General features: G+C 34.0%; 1 protein-coding gene and 1 long non-coding RNA gene across 2 annotated transcripts; one reads left to right on the top strand and one right to left on the bottom strand.

Annotated features, from left to right (window-relative positions):
* Positions 1 to 74: 74 nt before the first annotated feature.
* On the top strand, positions 75 to 6929 carry LOC130623455 (uncharacterized). The gene is made up of 3 exons (XR_008981139.1): positions 75 to 376; positions 5469 to 5570; positions 5673 to 6929. It is a non-coding gene; the product is annotated as an uncharacterized LOC130623455 (long non-coding RNA).
* On the bottom strand, positions 4852 to 12175 carry LOC130623454 (aldo-keto reductase family 1 member B1-like). The gene is made up of 6 exons (XM_057438942.1): positions 12074 to 12175; positions 11455 to 11510; positions 11018 to 11378; positions 7661 to 7850; positions 7123 to 7259; positions 4852 to 5161 (listed from the first exon to the last, which is right to left on the bottom strand). The coding sequence occupies exons 1-6, from the start codon at positions 12074 to 12076 to the stop codon at positions 4934 to 4936; spliced, it is 975 nt and encodes a 324-aa protein (XP_057294925.1). The 5' UTR covers positions 12077 to 12175; the 3' UTR covers positions 4852 to 4933.
* Positions 12176 to 13817: the final 1642 nt, after the last annotated feature.

The following is a 13817-nucleotide window of genomic DNA, read 5'->3' as shown; positions in this document are numbered from 1 at the left end:
ATAATTAAAATCAAAGTCTTAAAAATCGAAAAAAAGCAATCAAAAATTTTAGAAATTGTTTTACAGGAGCAGCTGTTAATAAAATGGTTTATTTCATAACTTTTGCAAAAAAATATATATATCAAAAAAAACTTTTTTATCACAGATCTGAATATGTATTAAATAACGGCTTCAAAGCCATTAACGGCTTTCAAAGCCATAGGCATACCTAATTTCAAGACTAAACTTGCTTTCACTTGTATTGAAATTTTACCTATATTTTTTGACAATGTGACCAGATAGAAATTCAACATTGGGACTAAATGCAATAAGAAGAGACTATTTTGGTCTTGTATGGGTCATTTTGAGAAACTATACTCTTTAGAGTTAACAGAAGGTAAGGTATCACTTCTGTTTTTACATTCAATGGCTTACACCAGATGGGGGATGGGGGGCATAATAACCCTTCTTTTTTGACTCCATATATAAGTGATGGGTTAAGTGCAGTAGAATATAAGGCCTGAATTTTCCTATTAAGCATGTGTTTTTATAAATTTGTTGAAAGTTATGTTAATAAAATTTATTAACAATACTTGGTTCCTTGTGAGATTTTGCAATCATGTGACACAGTTTATAAATAAGCTTTTACTCTTCTAATCACACATCAATAGTAAGTTAAGACTAGCCTTATTACCATAAAGTAAATAAATGCAGTTATTTTTGTTAAATATATGAATAAGAAACAACAAATGAAAGTCATAATGCAATGTTGATTGACCTTAAATAATAACCATAACAGTGTATCTGTAACAATGAAGTTTGGATGGGTTTTTTTTATTATTTTACATATTTATTATCCATTTTTATTTTATAATTTAGTGTCAACGAAAACATTATCTTCAGCAATAAGGAACACATATTTGAGTCTCTGTCAAACCCAAATACAAACAATGACACCTGTCACAAGAAAACAAAACTCCTGGTGCTGGTTATTAAACATGATTAAAAGTTAGCTGCTCTCTTTAAAACTACCATTATGTTGAAATTCTCAGCCATGATCAAAATTGGAATTTACAACAGCAATTAGCTTTTGATGGTATGATTGTCCTCGAAGTAAAACCTGACAACGGCAAAATTTTGTTGTAGCGTTTAGATCAAACAAAAATATACATACTAACCTTTTCCAACTTATTAATGTATTGCTAGCTATTTTTTTTATAAAAAAACAAGACTTTGTTAAAAAACATACTGCACCAGTTTTATTAAACAAGCAAAAAGCACTCATTTTAAAAGCGCAATAAAATACATAAATTAAGAAAAATAATTGACAAAATTCCTTTGTCCCTGTACACGGCACAGAGGTTGTTGGTTTGACGTTGGAAACAAACATAAGTTCCAGTTATGTTTACAGCTGAGAATTTCAACCCATGTATGATAATATTGTATCTGGACTCATTCATTAAACTTTGTAAATTCTTGTGGAACAAAAAAAAATGTAAAATAAATGATACAAAGTGTTGACAACGTTGATGAAAATCATTACATAATAATATTCTGTTCTTTTTTACAGTTATATATTTTATTTTTCTCCAAAATTGACACACAATAACGTGCACACTCTGGTCAAAGAATTCTCCATGAAAGTAGCACCAGGACATCTTATGGAGCAGCTTAAGAATACTATTGCAGCTTTTAAATTTGTGGCCAACAATGCAATGAGCCAACGAGTCAACGACCCAACATAGCCAACGACACAACAAACCAACTTAGCCAACAAGCCAACATAGTTAACAAACCAACATAGACAACGAGCCCTAACCCTAACGTTATGTTTAGTGATTTCGTGTTGTATTCTTCCGCGGTAGGTTGGTGTCTACCACATGTAGGAGGGGATAGGGGGGACTAGGAGTCATTGGATCGTTGGCTCGTTGGTGAATTTATTCTAGGTAATCTGAAAAATTGGTCGTTGGCTCGTAGGTTCTCATTCTTGTGTAGATCATTTTTTGTGATGGTATTCTAAAGTTTAGCCCATCCTATTGCACCATAGTGTTTTTCAAGCAAAGTGGTCTCTAGAACGAATGTCTACACAACATGATCAAGTTTATTTTGCAAATGAAACTACCACTCAAACCAACTGCAGTGAAAATGTTTAACTGCAGTTGTATATTATGGTCACCAAACTTTTATTAGTTATTTAATAACTTAAATTTACAATAATGCTGTTCTAAAAATCATATGGTAATCACTTCTCATCTTATGATATTTTTTGTTTTCTTTTTTAAAATGATGTTACCCGGATCTAAGAATAGCCACAAGAAGAATAAAATAGCTGGCCAAACTTCCCTCTAGATAAAACAGTCCTAAACATTTGATCTTCAGCAAAAAGAGACATGCTATAATGTGACCTCAACAGTTTGTGTGTACATTCTTCTCAGCCGCCATTTCCATTCTCCCTTCCATTTTTGGGATTATTGATTGACTTTTGCGACCCGTCCGTCAGCACACACACAGGGAACGCTTGTTGCAGAACAGAAATGTTAAGAGAGGGCTGCGCCGTTTGAAGCCCCGGTGTAAAGGTTGATTCTGGCAAAGATAATTTTAGCAAGTCGAAAACCAGATGCGTGTGTTTCCATCCTTACCAGTAGTAAGATGCATCTCGTAGAAACATCGGCGTATCTCGTGTAAACGCAACCCTCTTAGCGAATCTCGTAGAAACGCTTACATCTCAACTAATCTCGTGGAAATGCATACATCTCAGCAAATCTCGTGGAAATGCCTACATCTCAGCAAATCCCGTGGAAATGTCTACATCTCAGCAGCTCGCTTGAAAATTGCATACATCTCAGCGAATCTGGTGGAATCGCCCACACCTCAGCAAATCTCGTGGAAATGCCTACTACCTGCTATGGTGTATCTCGCGAAAACGCAACTCATTTGTTAAGACAACAAACGCATCATTCCCACCGGCGCGGGTCAACAGTGTTTCTACCTCTGGACAAAAAACTTGGCCATCGCAAGTAGCCAAATTTGGATCACCAAGAAAACCTTGAGGCAAGAGCACTGGTGCAAGCGAGCGCGCGTCTTTCATGCCAATTGATTCCTCTATTTTGTGTTCGTTGCGTGTTGGAGTTTGTTGAAGAAGAACCTCAGGGGCTACAGAAATTGGTATCGTATTTACTGGTCATGTGTCAGATGATGGTGCGATTATCGAGATTTGGGTCGTGGTTGATTGTAGAATTAGTTAATATGGTGACAGTTGTGGACATTAATGAAAAAGAAAAAATATATAATAAAGGGTGGGTGGGTGGGCAAACCAACTATTAGCAAAATGTAATAAAGGAAACTAGTTGACTTTTATGGTTTGGCAAGGCAATCTTAGGGGCCTGGATCTACAACAGTATTGGTTAGTTACCTTGAGGGCCTGAAATAAGGAGCATCCTAGTGTTCATGCCCTGTGACCACCCTATTCACTAGTCTACCATTCTAGATTCGGAAGAGCATTGGGTTTCTAAAGTATATCCTTTAATGATGATAGTAGCCATCTTTGTTTGCACTTGAATACTGAATGCAATCAAAGCCAAGCTACTTAACAAGGTAATAAGTGCTTACTGCAGCAACTGCAATTAACCTGTGGTGAACTGTTGGTCCACCACCACATAATTATAGAATTTAAAAAGTTGTTTAAAAAGTCTTATTTTTTTAAAAAACTCTTTTGTTCTTACTTGTTAAGAAAGGGTTATGAAGTCGTGTTTTGATAAGGTACAGCAAATTTTGATAATTTAAGAGTCTTTGGTAGTTTTGGATCTGTTGTCTCACAAAACGAAGACTGTGTGAACTCTAATAGGCAGGGTGTCGATCGTCAGTTTTGAAGAATAGAAATTAGCGTCGGTTTCTGTGTCCTGGGGGATATGCATTCAACAAAAAACATAGAAATTATGCCAGAATGACACTTTCTTTGCCGTCCCAGGTTTCCTAAATTTTTTTCAATAAACCAATTAAAAACTTGCATTGATGATAATAGTTGTGAAAAAATTTTCGATTGATTCGATAAAATTAAATCTTAATTTACCCTTTTGCCTTTTTGATTATTTAATAGCGGCTCTCCAATAACGGCTTAAGGGATCAAGAGACTCTTGGTACGAAGATGCGTTAAAATCGATTGTAGCTTTGAAGTTTTGTGCGTGGTTTAGCATGGCCCAGTTTTGCTGACTAATAGACAAGCTCATTTGTGAAGTTTACTCCCGCGAAATTCTTTTAACGAAACATCCGCAAGTAAAAAATACGACATTCCGTAATGGTACAAACGGAACGGATAGATCAGGTTCCGAAAGATTGGTTCGTGGATACAAATACCAACGTATGTTAAACAGATTCTCCGAATTGGCAAAGTTAATATTTTTAAGATTTCCCATCTTTATATCAAGAATTTAAACAACTTGAAAACGAAATTCCGAGACCAGAACAAAGCCTAGGCCTGTTCCGAGCATGCGAAGGAAGACGAGTTAAGGCGGCGATACACGAGTCGATTAATTGCTTTAAAAAATGTAAACATCCCATAAAAACGTAATAGCATGGCCAACATAGAGTTTCACAGACTAGAACATTTGGGAAATGTGGGAGCCGAAATTCATAAATATAAAGTGAAAAGATCTTCCAACTGGGCAAGAAAAAAAACGGTTGGATCCATTTGAAAAAAGTTATAAAGACATCTACCTCGCTTTTAATAAAAATTTCGAATGAAAATGCAACTTTCTGCATGCAAACAACAAATAATCAACTCGCGTATCGCCGTCTTTAGACTAAGTATATCCCCGTGCCCGGGATAGCCCTCTACACATCGTTAGAGGGAACTCAGAAATCGACTATAGAAACTATAATTTTATTGACTATTTTGTTACGTCAATACATCAAAATAAAGAGCTATTCTAATATCATAAAAACGGTGATAACGCCATTATCGTAACATCTCTCCATCCCAGATATCCTTTTCATGAGTCTGACCCTCCTTCAAAGCCCAACCTTGTTTACAATATCGAAATCGTGTAGTAATTGCGCTAATTTTCGCCATATCTTCATCATCCAAGGTGACCTTCAGATTTTCAAAATTCTCCTTGATACGGCTTTCTGTGACGGATTTAGCCAAAACGCCAGTTCCACGTTTCACATGCCACGATAAAAGGATCTAAAGACAACACTAGGTATGAATGCTGAAGAATTTGCTGACATAAGCTATTCTTTTAAAATTCCTGCCGATTACTAAAATTGATAATGTGAAAATAATTTGTAAGAATAATCGCAAAACGTGCAACAACCCATCCAAAGCTACATGGTAATTCACAAAATTTAAGGTTCTAGTACGAGCAAACTGGTGTCATTTTATTTTAGTAACACTAAGACGTTTGCAAAGTTTAAATCTATATCTTGTTACAGGTGAAAAACAAGAATAATAAACTACACTGGACAATAGAAAAGTATTGACATTTCTTTAGGTCCAACATGACAAAATTTATGCAAAACAATGAACAAGCCCATCTCAATAAATATTTCAATAAACAAAACAGCCAGAATAAACATACTAACATGAAAACGAGGTTAGTTTAGAGACAATTTTAATTTTCAACCGAAGTGATGCACATATATAATGAACCATTGGTAAAATTGTTAGATTGCATTCTTTTTTTTTTTTATTTTAGATACACTAGCATTGGTTACTACTAGCTAGTTGGAGCTTTAATCAATGTTATTAACATATATCTTTTATATTTATGACTTGGTTATACTGAGCGTGTTGGTATTAGACTGAATATTGGTCCTCATCATGTTATATATTTAACAAAATGTAATAAAAGCAATGCTTATAAGTACCCTTAAAAATTATAACCTGTAAGAAAGTTACAGTTGTTACATTTTAAATTCAAAAAATGTTCTGTCAATAACTACCTAGCTATATTTCATTTCATATTGTCATTTACTTGTACCTAGAAGCAAAGGTCAAAAAATTTATGCAAACATAATTTTTTACAGGGTACTCTTATTAGACAAATCTAATGAAATTAATAAATTAAAATGAAATTTAAAATTTTTGGATTTTATATATACTATTCGAATTTAAGCATTCTCAGAAGTTCTATTTGTTTCATTCTACTTGTTTCAATGCAATGACATATTTGGTCAGTTAAGCTTGCCAGCACTCCCTAACATTATGTTTAATAATCAATCAATTTACCACACTAACTTAACATGATGCCCTAAGAAAGTTTTAAATATATATATAAATAGCCTTACAACTGATAAATGACTTTGTTTTATATTTCTGAGGTTATGTACCTTACAAGTTTACCACTGTCATTGTCAGAATCGTTGATAGAGGCCTAATATTGCTCTGTCATGATAATTTTAAAGAGAATTAGAGCAATTTTAAGAACGTTAAATCTATTTTCTTAAAGAAGAGGGCTACACTACACATACTAAATATTTTTATTTATGTCAATGTGTAAGGTGAAACAAAAATTTTTTTTTCATAAGAACAGCAGAATATTCGGTGGTATTCACCTTCTGAAAATTTTTTATTATGCCAGGACTGGTACCACACCAACAAACAATTTGTGGTTAGTACTGTAGGTTTATTATTTCTTAAATATGTTCAAAAAATAAAAAACCTACAATACTAATATGATCTGAACAAACAAACCAAAACAAAGAATTTGTGATTACTGAGTACACTGGGTTGAGCCATATGCTTATTGTAAATGTATACTAAATAAAAGCTAAAAGCATATTAGCATATTATAGCAGGGGAGTGTGACAATAGTAACGATATATATAAAGTTGCCATAAATACACACTTAATATGAAAAAATATTCATATTTTTTGTCACACTACAACTAATTATACTCTCTATATATACTTTTATCCACTACAATTCTCCAAATATGGCATTTGTTTATAACTAAGTCAGAACAGCAAGTAAACAACTTGGCGTCCTGAACTTTATCTAAACTAAACTAAACTCAAGTTTTTATGCAATGTTTTGATTTTTTTGCCACTACAGCACTAATGCAATATTGAAAAAGGCTACAAAATTAGTTCAAAATTATCAATCGCCTCCTATTCCCTTTAACATGTACAACCCAAAAATTTACCTGCGCCTTTGTTGCTTTGTGTTTTTCAGCTATGGAAGCTATAACAGGATCTTCCAACAGAGAGGGTTCTTCATCGTCTTTGAACCCAGCAGGTCGACCTGGGTTTGACAGTGGTGAATAAGCAACGATAGAAATACCTAAGATGCAAGATGTCACATTAAAAGACGATCATTGTAATGATTTGATCCTCTTTGTGATTTTTCAATACGCATTAATTCAAAAGAAATTGCAAAATTTCACCAAGAATAGAAGGTGATTGATGGCAGATGTTGCACAATCTTTTAAAATAATTGACGATACTGCTAACAATTCAATATGATTATTTAGATTTACAGAACTGGCCCTAGGTGTATTTAAGTTAACAACACAGTAAATGTAAATTATTTCAATCTGTTGTGTGTCAATATGATTATTTAGATTTACAGAACTGGCCCTAGGTGGATTTAAGTTAACAACACAGTAAATGTAAATTATTTCAATCTGTTGTGTGCAAATTATTTGGTCCTGCATACTATAACTCCTACATAGTTTACCATACCTTCGCTCCTACATAGTTTTACAAGCTCATTTTGTGGAAGGTATGGATGCAACTCAACTTGATTGCATGCAGGTTTAATTCGTGGTGATGAGGCCAACAGATCTTTAACTTTTGTTGTTGTGAAATTACTGATTCCAATAGCTTTCACGAGTCCTTCATCCACCAATTGTTCCATGCATTTCCAAACTTCCTATTTAGTGCAAAAAAGTAAACAATGTTTATAGTCAAGTGTGCCAAAAGTTGGTTCTAAATGTGCGACAGTGAACCATCTTTAAAACCAACTACCATTTTTTACATAGCACTACTTGCGTTGCTTATTTCAATATTTTAAGAAGCTGCACATGTTTTTAAAAAACTGCAAATATTTATTCCTTGCTGTAGGGGTTGTTTTTTGTGTCAATTTATCAAAACTGTTTTCTTTTCAAAAAACAAACTTTTGAATTCTGCGACTGCCATTACAGTTATTAATCAAATTAGATCATGTGTGATTTACGAAGGCACCTATTCATGCGGTGCAAATTGCATTGGGGAGACTATATGAAATCTGAACACCATAATTGTCTATGAAGTCTGAGCCTGCTCAGCACATCAGAATTATTGATGGACACACCTTTGTTTAGGTGTTAACTAAAGCTCCTATTATTTGATTTAAGCAAAATATACTTGAAGCATTTTATATTAAACTTTGAAACCAGTTCCGAATTAACAGGTCGACTCTAAAGGTTATTGTTGTATCATAACAGAGTGACATAATTTATGACAAAACCCTTTTACTTTTATTTGGGAAACGTTTTTAACTTTTAGTGTATTATCGTACTAGTTTTTTTTGTTTTCTCTGTCGTGATAGCTTTCTGAAATTATCGAAATTAGGAAAAAAGTGAAATATGAAGTCAGAGAATGATTTAAGAAGGCTTTACAACCCTTATCGTTAACACAAGTCTTTTTCATGTCTTAGAAAACTGCTGAGTTAAAATGCATAAAAAGAAACAAAATAATGAATTATTACAAATCGTCCCGTCTGTAACAGCGCCGTACTGAAGATGCTTTCTCATGTTTTTATAATTTCATTATCCATTTTCATCTAACCAACCAGGGTGTGCATAATAAAATGAGTGGCAGTAATGGGGAGGATAAAGTTTCATGTGCCTTATTAATTGTATTTTTTACAATTCGTTTTTTACATTTTTCTATGCCACCTGTTGTTTGAAAGTAGCAAATATATAAAAAAGAAAAGAATGAATGAATATCATTCAAACTAAATTGCTACATTTTATACTGTTTTTTAACAGCATTTACTGATTTAGTCCTTGTGAAATACCTAAATATGACACCTGCTATACTGCTCTATTACCAGAAGCAAATCATTTCAATATGCTCAATGTGATTGCAAAGATATAAATAGATTGGAATAACATTCAACACAAGAAATTGACCTCCAGAATAGTGTTTTATAAAGTGAGGAAATCGTTATTGAGAGAAAAAAAAATTAAGCATGTAAGTGAAGTAAGTATTAGGCTCTTTTAAAAAACTTTAAATTTGTGTCATTTGGTAAAGGAAAGCGGCAAATATTTATATGTTCTGTTCAGGTAGCGTTAGGGTTTGTAACTGTATATTTCAAGCTTTATACATTTATAATCGTCTTTCAAAGAAATAAAGTACAAAAATAAAGGAAATAAAAAAAATCTTTGAGAGTAACAGAATATTATTACTTTTTCTTCTTGAAAATTTAATTTTTTTAAATCGCACGCGTATAGTATTGCACATGCAAAATTATTGACCTACGTAAAATCCTACGAAATGGCCTGTTTAAGGGACAACAACGTCAAATCAAGGTTTAAATAAATTGCAATGAGAGATCTTAACAAAATAAAGTTCCTTAACTTGGGTAAGTATGAGGAGCCAAGCATAAGGGCACACTCCATGCTAAACCTTTTTAGGAGAAAAAAAACAATACACTTACAATTAGTTGAGTTCACTGGTAAGATCAGTAATTTTAAAAGAATTAATTATTAATATTACCTACATACCTAATATTATTCTGAAGAAATTTAAGTTGTGCAGGCCTTGCCATGAGTCGCGAGCAATTGCTCGCGTCCGCGTAGTGCTTGCGTGAATGCTTGTTACCCAAGCATTCTATTGCTCGCATAAATATTAAACAATTGAGATAAGTGTAAACATTTTTCTCAAGAATTGATTGGTCTTTTTAACAAAATTTCTGCATGAACGCTTAACCTGAACCTGAAAAGATATTTGGTGCGATTATTTTCCACCCATCGTGCAACGGTTCATTCACCATTTTGTAAAACACGTGCAATACGGCCAATCTTTGTTGGACATTTATTTTGCAGTAGGAAAGTGGGGTAGTTTTTAAATCGTGAACCCTAAACACGATGATCTCAATCTTAATTTCCTCTTCTACATGTCTGAAATAGTATGCATGACTATACTGTTGTTTTCATAAATTTAATGTTTATTTTTCAGGTCTTTACAAGCAAAAAGGAAAAAAAATATGCTTCGTTTTCAAAATGAAAAAAATCTTTATCCGCGTGGTTTAAATAAAACTAATAAGTAAAATCTTTTTGTAAAAGGTACACGTGAGGTACATAAATTTTATACAGAAAAAAAATCATACCACACGTGGGTTTCGTTTTTAAAATTGTTTGAATGACAGTTGCAGCATAAAGAAAATAATCCATTAAATTTGGACCTGCTATGGTTTCCAATTGTTTCGTCAAATGAAGAAATTATCTACAATTAAATCTATAATAAATTGTCTGTTCCGCCTATAAGTGCAGGTTTACAGACTCATCCGTGCTCTGTTGGCGTTCACCTCCGTATTAGTTAAGAACTGCATGGCTGGATTTCTTGTGTAAGACCTGGTTACCAGCAACGAAGGGGCCAGGCAAAAGAGATTTATGTCTACATAGTTTTTTAACTAAGTCAGGAGTCAGTGAATTAGCTAGGATAGTCAGGTTGGCTATGAATAGGCTTTCTCGTGGATTAAAAGGACTAGGACTAGTCAATAATTCTGAGATCTAAAAGTGTCCCACCAAGACGAAAATCTATTGGATGTTTTAATCGATGAAAGTTTGAAATTAGCTACGGACATGTCTGACCAGACTAGGAATGTGGCGATTAATCACACGTTTGAAATAATTTAGGTGTGTGCCAAGGTGCTCACCTCTTCTGAAAAAGATGCCCTGAAAGACTAAATGTAAAGTTTTTTTAGCAAAAAATAGGCAAGCAAAATTGCTCGCGTGGACAATTATTTGCTTGTGAGGTTATTTGCTCATGGCAAGGCCTATTGTAATCTGGTTTTGTCTTAATCAAGGACAAAAATGATTATTACTAACACACCTGGATACGTTTTGCATCATACCCAATCACACCCTTTCCAAGTTCGGATGGAATCAAACTCTCCAAATTCTTCTCCAGTTCAAATGGCAAGTGAATTAAATATAAATCCAAGTAATCCAGTTGCAAATTCTTTAATGTTGTTTTGCAGGCTTCTTTGACATTGCAAAAATCTTTAACCCAAAGTTTGGATGTTACAAAAACATCTTGCCTTTTAATGTTACCTGATGAAAATGTTGATTGGAAAACCACACCAATCTCTGGCTCATTACCATACACAGAAGCACAATCAATATGTTTGTATCCCAAATCTAATGCCAACTTTACCGAGTTTGCAACAACACCAGGAGCTGCCAGCCATGTGCTAAATAATATTACCCATAAGTTAGTAGGTAAAAGTAAAATAAATTTCATATGTACAGCATTAAAATTCTATTTACCCAAATCCAAATGCTGGCATGTCCTGTCCATTATTCAATGTTACAGCTGGTTTTGCCTTTTAAGAAAAAAAAGGCAAAGCAAACATTATACTGGTTTCTTATACTAAACATAGACATTCTAAATTAAAGGCAGCCAACACAAAAGAGCGAACCTGGTCCCATTTTTGCATCTGTGACAGCTATTCCATCATATTTGTTATTATTATTATTATTTTGTCATGCAAATAGCCAAGAACTAAACCCCAAATATATTCATTTTAATATTTAGGCTTTTTAGTTAATCTTTAATAATTTGTTGTTAGTTCAGATCACCTTTTAGCTGCCATTGCAATTTTAACCTGCTACTTCATAAATCAGTTGTTAGTGTAGTAGGTGACAGAGCCAAAATAACTTTCTGCTAAAAATGTATAAACAAAGGAATTTATCTGTATGGAATACAAAGATTTTAGCTGCAACTAGGAAGATTAATAGACTTATGGCTAAACTACAGAATATGTACAAAAACAATTATATATGATTAGAATGTAAACTGTACAACGCAGATATACGCACCCACTTATTTTAAAGGAAGTAGTACTTTATCTTTATCTGAGTTTTAAAAAAAGGAAATCAACCCTACCATGATTCCAAGTATAGCGTGTGGATGTTACAGAAGGAATGAAAACAATCCCTGTGCAGGACAATGCCTTTCTCGTAAACCACATGGTTTTTACTCTCCAATGATAATAAAGCCCCACAAGTCGCCCTCCCCATGTCAAAACATGCATGCAAAATAAATTCAAATTTAATTATTATTCAAAAGCACATTCTAAGTAAAAATCGAAATTAAATTATTTTGGTAATCATTTTTTTATATTCGACTTTTTTGAGCAAGGAAACCGGGTGCACTTTCCACTCTTGACAGAAAGCATTTGAAACGGAGAGTGTCTCTAGCATGTACGTGGGTCCAGGGTCCCTTGCCTCACGTCTTACCAGACAGGTGTTCAAGCTCAAGAGGAAATTGTCCGCGGAACAAAACTAAGAATGCGTACTTTATTATTATTATTATGTATTATTATTGAAATTATTTACCCAGGATAACCTCTTCAATTCCTACTGATACTGGTTTTCAAGAGAGTCCTGCGAAGGGGTCCTTAACGTATTTAAAGCTCCCGTTTAAACTACTAGACAACCGCCTAAGATATCAATCTTATTCTCATGCTGAGCGCTAAGCAGAAAGTACAGATTCACACCTTTATAGTCTCTGGCATGACTCGGCCGGGGTTTTAATTCAAAACCTCCCGCACTGGAAGCGAACGCTCTACCACAATGCCACCATTCGGTTTAAAATATTTGCATCATGTGAACAAAAAATTCTCTACTGCTTCTGTTTCGTCTATTTCGTTCCGGGCAAAGTAGAGTGAAGTTTAACTTTTTCTTTGCGTTGTGTACGGAAACGAAGTAAAAAATTAGTTAACCAATCAGATTATTATATTTCGTGGAAATTGTGGTTTAATTTTTGCATTGAAATATGCGCAATTTTATGAAGTGGAAATTACAATAAATTTGCTATATTGTTCTGTTCCTATTCGTTCGGTTCCACGTAAAATTTTATGCTTGCTGTTTTATTTCAAACTACATATCACGACTAACGTAAATCAAAAACATCACACACATCACGTTCAAGTATGTAGCTGTAGCAAAGCAACCTCGTTCCCGGGGCAATTTTTCGCTTTTTTGATATCCGAGACGGCGCGTCCGAGATTGTCAGAAAGAGAAAAATGGGCCTGGGGACGAGGTTGGTAGCAAAGGAGATTGGTAAAGACTAAGTTATGTAAATTATTTTGCTTTTACCCACTTGTTTTAAATGATTTCTAAGACGCTACTTATAAAACAATGTTTCCCATAGTTAAGAGGGCTAAATCTTTATGACCTTTTTTGTCTAAACACATAATGATTTGGTCCCATGGATTATGGTGGCTTTTTGACATTGAAGCAGGTGGTGAAGAAGTTATGCGTAACTAAAAAAGTTGTGTCACATAGCACCCCCGTTACGCAGTAAACTGAAAGCGCTCTGTCAAAATTGTCAAGAATAACTTTATTACACTACCCATGGCCCTCAGGCTTTGAGATTTTCCTCTACTTTTTATCCTTTTTGAGCGAGAAAAGCTCTTGAACAAGAGAGGGTGGTCCTAAAGGAGACCAACTGCAGCTCTTTTTAATTAAGCGAGGTATTACAAAAAATTATTGAAGCTCGCGACCTGCTTTCAAATTCTTTTCCCACGTCTACTCTTTCTTTTACACTGCATATCACAACTAACATAAATTAAACGTTCATCACATATTTTCTTTTAAGGACACAAACCAAACATTATGACGTTGTC

This window comes from Hydractinia symbiolongicarpus, chromosome 13, assembly GCF_029227915.1.
Source record: "Hydractinia symbiolongicarpus strain clone_291-10 chromosome 13, HSymV2.1, whole genome shotgun sequence".
In the NCBI taxonomy this organism is placed as follows: domain Eukaryota; kingdom Metazoa; phylum Cnidaria; class Hydrozoa; order Anthoathecata; family Hydractiniidae; genus Hydractinia; species Hydractinia symbiolongicarpus.
Note: the sequence above shows the minus strand (reverse complement) of the source record. Positions and strands in the feature narration are given on the sequence as shown.